This window comes from Podarcis muralis, chromosome 17, assembly GCF_964188315.1.
Source record: "Podarcis muralis chromosome 17, rPodMur119.hap1.1, whole genome shotgun sequence".
Classification (NCBI taxonomy): Eukaryota; Metazoa; Chordata; class Lepidosauria; order Squamata; family Lacertidae; genus Podarcis; species Podarcis muralis.
The window spans coordinates 34,551,439-34,560,547 of record NC_135671.1 but is presented as its reverse complement, the minus strand read 5'-3'; the positions used below and the strand labels follow the sequence as shown (position 1 = coordinate 34,560,547).

Sequence of the window (9,109 nt, the reverse complement as noted above, 5' to 3'; positions counted from 1 at the left end):
GTGCCACAGCAATGATGTAGAACAGAGTATGAGAGGTGGGGCGCAGAATTTTATTGTTGCACAGGGTGCCGCTGAAATTTGAGAGCCCCAAGTCCACCACTACTGCAGCAGCAGCAAGGTGTATGTATATTCCCAAAGCCACCGTCTGCAAACTTAGGAGATGCTTGTGCAAGCTCAAGATGCCTTTTTGCCTCTTTCAACGCAAGGCGATAGTGAAAATAAAGAGTGGTCCAGTTTTGCATTGTAGCAGCTTAAATGTTTTGTTTACACCCTGCCTTTCTTCCATATAATTCAAAGCAATGTACACAGACTTCCTAGCTGGAGTATCAATGCCCGGACTTGCTAAGGTTCAGCAAGGTTGTATTGTATCATGCACCTTCTGACCATATTCTGTCTGCCATTAACTTCTACTTTCTCATACTATGGCACAATTTTTTTTGCTGCTTTCAAGAGGGAGGGGAGAGATCGGAGAAGGGAAGAGTGGCAAGATTCATGGTGGATTGGGGGTGGGGAGGCATTACTTCCTCACCACTGAGCAGTATTCACTTGAAATCAAAGCTGAGATTTTTTCCTACACTGCAAAGCAGATATTAGCACATTACCAGCAAAACCACTAAAAGGTTGCAGTTTCAAGGCTTTGTGTCCTGGATTTCATAGAAATTCCTCCTATACAAGTGTGAATACCTCACAGTCCTATAACTGTCAAATAGCAGCATGTTGTAAATGCCTTGGAATAAAATTGCTGCTATTTAAGAAGTCTTATTTCAGAAAAAATTGCTTGAAATTTTTTCCTGCTGGCTGGTAGACCACTCTGGCATTGCTGTCCTTCATATAGAGCTGGTACAGGACTTTTTCAGCAGCAGCTACATGATAGTGAACAACTGAGAAATAGCAAAAGTAAGCTGAACAGGTGTCTGGTACAGTACTCTTAAAAGAGAAGACCCCATCTGCTTCTGTGTTTGACCAGCTAGAGGCAGAATACCACTTGCTGGAATCTACAGGAGAGGAGAGTGCTCTGGTGCTCAAATCCTCTTGAGGGTTCCCTACAGGCAACTGGTCAGCCACTGGGAGAACAGGATCCTGGACTAGATGGGCCACTGGCCTGATCCAGTAGGCTCATCTTATGTCGTCTTCCCTGTAAAGTGGCTGTTCTAGGGCTAAGCTAGATGAAACAGGCAATTAATATGCAATATTTAAAATATAGACACTAGGAGGGAGTGTTGAGTAGAATCTGGACCATGGAGGAGCTAATCAACCCTTGCTATGGGTCTGATAAAGATCTCTCCACTTCCCACTCTAAAACGCTGAGGGGGAAGCTATTTAGATGGGAACTTGCTTCCTGGAGCTAACAACTTTGAGTGCGCAGATGATGAAATTAAAATAGCCAGGTTTGCAGTGGCTGTAAACTATAAAAATTAATGTTTACTGCTTATATGCAGTGGGTGTCCTACCTATTAGCCAAGTCGAGGTTTGTGCAGAGGATGTTAAGGTTGTCCTCTTTAGTATAGCTGGACTAAAAGTGAAGGTAAAATTTTATTTTGGTAAGAGTAAGCAAGCAGCATCCTAGGCAAAGAACACGGCTGAATTTATTTCTTAAGAAAGAACTACAAAAGGTAGAAAACAGCTTTTTCACTCCAGACTACACACACGTACATCATCTGACCACAGGCACTGCCCATCTCATGGACCCAGGACACCTACAAAGCTCTTCAAACTCCACTTGAAGTCTATAGTGCAGCTAAAGCTGCTGCTGCACAAAAGATTGACACAAAATATATATTTTATACAATATGTAGATTTGCAATAAACATCTATATCACAGGTTTAAAACACTGGAAAATTGAACAAATAAGGCCATGATGGTTGAAAAACCCAAAAATATCAAGTAATTTATCTTCACCAATCTCACAATATTTAGGTGGTTTTTAGAACAAGAATTAGTAATTACATATAAAAGCACAGATATTTTTTTTCTGTTTAAAACTAGAATATCTAATATTCAGTTACAAACCAGAAGAGTGATTACTTTCTTTAGAGTAGGAAGTAACCAAACCTGTTTGCTTAGTTACTAGCACAGAGGGAACAGAGGACTGGTTTCTTTTAAAAACTGAATGCAATGTTCTCATCTAGCAAGTATTTCTGCAGTCTGGAGCATCCAGACTGAGTTGAACCTGCTGATTGATAACTCTCCTTAGCTGCTCTGCAGCTAATCATCTTGGTGGACAGAGAGAATCTTGGTTCAGAGGGAATGGGTGTTGGCTTTGTGTAAGGCAGCAACTGAATAAAAAGGTAAGCTCATTCATGTTGTTGAGTCCTGCGCGATTGGTAGATCCAGCATTCTGCACAGTTCAAAGAGGGGAATAGCTAGCTTACAGAAGCAAGGTTTTTGCAAACAACATGATCCATTTTCCATATCAAAGTTAGGACTTTTCTAAAGCTAAAAGCCAATCTGCATACATTTCAGAGAGCAGGAACTAGGGGAATGCTGGAACAGATGAGTCTCATTACTTGGAACCTTGATTTACAGCCTGTCCCTTTCAGATCGCTGGTTTATATGCCTGATGGGAGTACGAACCTTTAATCTCTGATGGGTGTATCTTGCTTTGTCAGGTGTGGGGGTATGTTCACATGCCTGACAGTGAAGTTAATCAGCATGCATAACCAGAAACATTTGAACACACTGCTTTGCTGTGAATTGTTAGTAAAAGCAGCAGAAGAGGCAGGTATGATAAATAAGGTGCTTCTCTGACAGGGCAAGTGCTTATTTCTGCAAAGTGGGAAATGGCTATGAAGCCTGCAGTAAGGAAAGAAATATGCCTCTATCACCTGCATCCTACTTGCTGTAGTTCAAAATAATGAAGAGGTGCTTTGTGCAAATATCTCCCTTCAAGGTAGCATTCTGCTACAGGAGCAAAGCAAAAGTTTTGGCACCTGTGTTTTTCCTCTAGTCAGTCACTTCAAGGAGAAATTTGCTGGCCCACAAGCTGGGCAACTCTCTTAAGTAGCCCTTCTCTAGACTAGACTGACTGATTGCACTTTAATTGGGACTACAGAGGGGGTAAGTTCCTATTTAGCACACTATGCACTTGCTCCGCTGCAACAACTGCAGAGGGGATATCTCACTAGAAGGACCAGAAAGCCTGCCTATAATCCCAGTACTTGTAAAACCCATGTACCGCTAAGCAAGCTGGCACATTTACATGATGGGGATGATACGGAGGTGCTGTGCTCTAGGTAATTACAGCAGCTTAATATAGTTGGGTGCAGCTAAGAGCAGCCACCAGCCTATTTGGCTGAGGTTGGGGATACAATGGTAGTGGCTAGAACAATGGGATTCTCTGGTTCCTGCTGTGAGGCAGGCAGCTTCAGTAAATCAATTTCTTTTACATGGAGAATTTGGACAAACCAGAAAAGAAAAGAACCGGAAAGCACTGGCGGAGGAAGAGGAGTGCAGGGGGAGCGCACCGCCCCTGGCAGCGCAATCTCGGGGTGCCATCGTGACTCTGCCCCCACCCCGCGCTGGGCGCCATGCTCCCGGGATGTGCGCCAGCCCCGCCCCCGCCTGCTCTCCACCCCCACCTCCCTGGTGCCGGAGCATAAAGCACCACTGCCTGAAAGCCTCAAATCTCAGTCTTACTGGACTACCAACTATTATTATTAATTAATTAAATTCCTATGCCACCCTTTATGAGCACCTTTATATGACAACGAGGGTTAAAACATTTACATGAAGTATCTATTGGTAAGGAGACAGGTTTCAATGAGCTGAGGGACTACAAGGATGGTCCTGAGAGTTTCCTTCTCAACCACTTGCTTTGGTGCACATCCCTAACTTAAAGGCCCACAGATCTTTCCTTTTTCTACCCTAGTTAGAGGTGTTTTATAGGAAACAGTGCAGTATCAACCACTATGATTTGGATTCCTGGAGTGGGTGATGCTAGTGCCTGAACAAGTCTATGCTGAAAGCCAGCAATGAGCAAATGGTTTTCATACAAGCAAAATGTTTGTTGAATCCCACCTTCCAGACCCGGGTAGGGCAACACACAAAGATAACGAACAGCGGCTACACCTTTCCTGGACAGTGTTCATGCCTTGCTACAAGCAGCTGTAATGGGCAAGGACAAACCCACTGTTGTAAGCTCTGAGCCTAGGAACTCTTCCAACTACGGCTTGTAAGGGGAGGAAGAAGCTAGCGTTTACAGTGCCAATTGGAGATAGTTCTGCAGTGATCTCTACTTTCCCAAGTATTTCAGCTTGCTTTCCTAGTGTAATCAAGTAGGTTGCATCCACATGATTACCATCCAAATTTTGTAGCCTAATTATGCTGCAATGGTGGCTGATGGTGAGCTGTTAGCGTGGATATAGGCTTAGATAAAAGCATACTCTGTACCACAGTTCCATTGGTTGTAGTAGCTCCTACACTGAATCCCACCTGACTGCAGTGTATCAAGCAAGCTTTGGCCTCCAAGCGCTCACAAGAGGACTGACTAACCCTATCCTATGCATTGTGACAGCCGTAATAAAACCATAAGTGGAATCAATGTATCCAGACCCTGTTACTTGGTTAATGGAAGGTCTGCCCCACCCCCACACCGCCCTCCACACCTGCAAAAAAGTATTTGTCTGCCACTGTTGATCGCACTGAAAAGCTAGCCTTGCATAATGGTCAGATGCTTAACACAGACAGGTGAGTTAGCCATGTCTGGCAGAAGGCGGTACTGTTTATGCCACCATTTTGCATGCCGAGAAGCCCAGCACTGAAGAGTTTTATAATTAGTGCAACTAATTATCTGGCGTGGCTGAAATGCGACACCATTTTGTCACAGCTGTACCAGGAGTCCAGTGCAAAGGACACTGACTCAAAGATCCTACTAGTATTGCATCCCATTCCTACTCAAGCAGGGATGGGAGAACCTTTGGCTCTCCAGATGCTGCTGAACTTCCATCAGCCCCAGATAGCAATAGCCAGAGGTCAGAGATGATGGGGGTTCAGAGTCCAACATCTCAAAGGCCACATTCCCCATCCCTGATTTAAAGGGATCACTTAGCCTGACTTTGGGTTAACAAGGACTTCCTGACTTGTCACAACGGATAATCAAATCTGCCCAGAGAGACAAATTTCTGGCCAGTCACCAGCAGCAGCACCAATCAGCTTAAAACTGCATACAATAAAGTTAATCAGGAACAGTATAGCATCTGAGAACACAGCTGCTTCATGCCTTCTCTGCACCCAAATGTAGCAGCAGGAGTACAGAAGTGGTAGAATCCTATGAGTTTTGCAGCGAGAGTTCAATTGCATGTTATGAAAGAATTATCTGTAAATTCAGACATGCTTATTGAGAATGAAAGGGGGGGGGGTAGGGCAGAAATCAAGCTAAGCAATGGGTTGGATGGAAGGAGTTGCTCAGAGCAATAAGCCCTGGACAACATCTAAGCAGCTGGAAAAATGAGAATTAGTTATATTAAAAACCAGAAATTGTCAGGCATAGAGCCAGGGCCACCCACTGTAGACCGTAATACTGCAGTGTTGCAGCTCCTCTTCTAATGAGACCCTGCCTGCTGCAAGAAGTCTGCAAGCAGTTAAGGTCTGACTGGGCTACAAAGAGAGTACAGCATGTGGTGCATGCCCACACATGCATGTGGTCATTAGGAACATGTCCGTGGCAAATGGGAGCTTGGATACCATTGTGACAGTACAGGTACATGCTGCCCTCTTCAAAGTACAGTGGTGCCTCGCAAGACGAAAATAATCCGTTCCGCAAGTCTCTTCGTCTAGCCGTTTTTTCATCTTCCGAAGCAACCCTATTAGCGGCTTAGCGGATTAGCGCTATTAGCGGTTTAGCGGCTATTAGCGGCTAAAAGGCTATTAGCGGCTTAGAAAAAGGGGGGGGGAGCGGGGAAAAATCGCAAGACTTGCAAGACGTTTTCGTCTTGCGAAGCAAGCCCATAGGGAAAATCGTCTTGCGAAGCAGCTCAAAAACAGAAAACCCTTTTGTCTAGTGCGTTTTCCGTCTTGCGAGGCATTCGTCTTGCGGGGCACCACTGTATCATCTCACATATCCATTAGCTTGAGGCAGTCCAAAGTCCAGTAGCACACACCACACTTGAGAAAACCCATTGTTGCATTTAGCCACTGTCATAGAACACAGGAAAGAGTAACCCAGGATCCATGTTGAAGCTATGGGATGAATACAGCACAGCACCTCACCCCAAAACAGGCACAATTCTTGTTGCTGGGAGTTCTAAACCCAAGCACTGACCACTCCTCAAGTTCCTTGATGCTCAAACCATGAGCCCAACAGCCTCCAGAAGTACAAAACTAAGGCAGATGCCCAGGAACAACAAAAACTCCCAGGCAGACACAGGAAAAGTTCCCCATCATCTAGTGACATTCAGCCTGATCTGAGGAAGCAGCTGGAGTGCCACTTCCCAGGCAGCCATCTCTGTGACTCATCTGGCTACCCATATAAAGAAACTTAGGCTTGCTAGATACTGTGCATGGCCTAGTCCTTGCCAAAAGGCAGCAATGGCTAGACCCCAGGTGAACCTACCCCAGTTTAATAACTGAATAGCACTCACTGCTCTGGGAGCGGAGACCGTGGGGGCTGGGACTTGTGCCTGGGCAAGCACCCCCTCCAACTGACAGTGGAAAGCAGCCATGGATGAGGGGCATGGGGCAGAAGGACTAAGCCAACTTCCAGGGAACCCAGGTTATCAGAGCAGCAGCTGGAATGAGGCAGAAACCAGCCCAAGTCGCCCAAACCAGCCCCTTCGGTGCTGCTAGGGGCTGGGAAGGCTGCTGGGGTGAGTGCTCCTAACTGGGGGCTTGCTTGGGCTACACTGGGCTACAGGTGAGACGGAGAGGTGTGAAATGAAAGCGCGTTGCATACCACTTGGAGATAGGGAACAGCTCATCTTTATCGCAGGGCAGCGCAACGCAGCGCAAGGTGCATCCTGGCCTCCTGCCGGCCACTTGGTAGTCAGTCCCTCCTGCGCTGCTTTTTAACTGGAGGGCAGCGCTTGTACAAAGATGCCCCGGGAGTCTGTCCGTGCCAGCTTCGAAGGTGGCTCCATAGACTCTGCTGTTAAGCTGCTGGACTCGTTGGAGCTGAGAGATAATTCTTGGGGCATTTCTTCATCACTCTCGTCTTCCTCTTCCTCTTCCTCATCTGATTTAGAAAGAGAGATGGTTACAGCAATCCTGAGACTTGCAGCCTGATTGAAAGAACCTGAGGACTGAAATAATGCAAGAACCAGCCTATTTTGTCCCCTCAATTTTCGGAGATGTCTTTTCCAAACCACAGCCTGGGTACCCCCTCAAGTCCAGCTGACAAAGAACAGCAGGGAACTAGACAGTCATCAGCTATCAACTTGGAAGCCTAAGTAAAATCCAGCTATTAGCCATGACATCTAAATAGAGCCTCCATGCTCAGAGGTGAAATATTAATATAAATATCACCTACCAACAGTTAAGGCCCATCACCTACTTGCCTTTTATAAGAGTTTCTGAGAGGCACCTGGAAGGCTCCATTCAAGATATAATGCTGGATTAGACCTTCAGTCTTATCCAGCGAATGTAAAAGGTCTTAAATACTTATATTAAAGTGCTTGTTGCTACCACTGACTCCTTCCTTTGCCCAAGTCTTCTTCCTCAGGCCAGAGAACTTGGGGACAGGGGAGAGTATTGTACTGCCTGTGGGTAGACTGCAAACGGGAGTTTAGCACAGCAACACACTCTCTACCAGTGATTCCCAGCAGCTGGTATTTTGCTAGCAACTGGCATTAAATGAACAGGTGATGATGTAAATACACCCTCCACAGCTCCAGGGACAGCTTGTAACACAACCAGTCCCTTCCCGACTGAGCATCCCCTTCCTTCCTTCCTTTCTCCCTCTCTCTCTTACACGTTTTGTTTGTTTGAGGATCACCTTCCCTCAGATCTAATCTGTCGAGCACATGCTGCTGAGGCCAGCACCAAAAGTGGATGAAGCCGCATCTTCTGCCACCCACTTTTCTCCTTTTGCCTCTTCTTCCTCACCTAGAAGAATGTTCTTGCCAGGTCTGAACCGAGGACTTACAGAGGGCGTTTTTTAAAAAAATAGGTCGAGGGCTGCATGTCCCTGCTTCATATCTACGAATTCTTCACTTCTAACCACACACAGGGGATTGCTATCATTCCCATCTTACAGGTAGGGGAAAATTTGAAGTACAGAGAATGAAATGGGACCAAGGTCATTTTGAATTCATAGCTTCACTGAGCTTGAAGCCAGCTAATGAGCCCTTGATTTCATTCTGTGTTCTGGTCTTGCATCTAGGAGAGCAGAAAGACCTGTCCAGTACTGTAAGATTCTCCAGAAAAAGAGGGCAGCCACAAGCAAACCAAAGGACAATGCAGTAATCAAACTTGTCTCTTTCTCTCTCTATGTAATTTGTTTTAAACTTTTTAATCTTGTTTTTTAAATGGGTCTGAGCCCCCGCCCCCATGAAGGGTGGTTAATAAATCCAAAGTAATAATGATGTATGGTTTAGAAAGCCGACATGATTCAGAGCTGAAAAATCTGGGCTCCAATACTGGCTTAGTTCTTGAATTCAGTGAATAGCCTCCGGTAACCTCCCTCCTTCAGTTTCTCTTTCATACTAGACAAATGGGAAGAGCACTACCGCCTCACACATTGTAAGTGGGAGGGAGAGTAATGGCCCCAAAGTCTCTAACATCTACCACTGACAAAGCCTAAGCATCTGGCCTCCCGAGGGGCTGGGCGATACCTTTATCCGGATCCAAGGGGTTCAAGGAGCTCGTCAGGTTTGCAAACTTAAAAAGAAACAAAGAAAACATACATAAGGATCTTCCCACATTATAGACTACTCTGCCTGTAGCCTAATGCTACCTCACACAGCCCTTCTGTGCTGGTGGGCCCTGCTCTTTTTCTCAGGCAGAGATCTGGGATAGGGGGAGAAACAGTCCAGAGACCCACCCCCCTCTCCAGAACATGGCAACGAACTCTCCGTGGCCTAAAAATTGGAGGTGGTGGTGGGGCACTACTTCTTGTTTGCATTTCGCTCATTTCTTGACCTCCACACAAGCATCTACCAGCTAATGGAACATGGA

The 9,109-nt window shown here is 45.8% G+C and overlaps 1 protein-coding gene across 5 annotated transcripts in view; it reads right to left on the bottom strand.

Annotated features, from left to right (window-relative positions):
* Window positions 1–1,563: 1,563 nt before the first annotated feature.
* RFX1 (regulatory factor X1) overlaps window positions 1,564–9,109 on the bottom strand; it is a 52,115-nt gene continuing 44,569 nt past the window's right edge. For all 5 annotated transcript variants that reach the window (XM_028711560.2, XM_028711565.2, XM_028711561.2 and 2 more), the window contains 2 exons: window positions 8,767–8,812; window positions 1,564–7,169 (listed from right to left, as the gene is read on the bottom strand). In XM_028711560.2, the coding sequence (XP_028567393.2) occupies window positions 7,003–7,169; window positions 8,767–8,812 (213 nt within the window). In that variant the 3' untranslated portion in view covers window positions 1,564–7,002. The remainder of the gene's footprint in view (window positions 7,170–8,766; window positions 8,813–9,109) is intronic.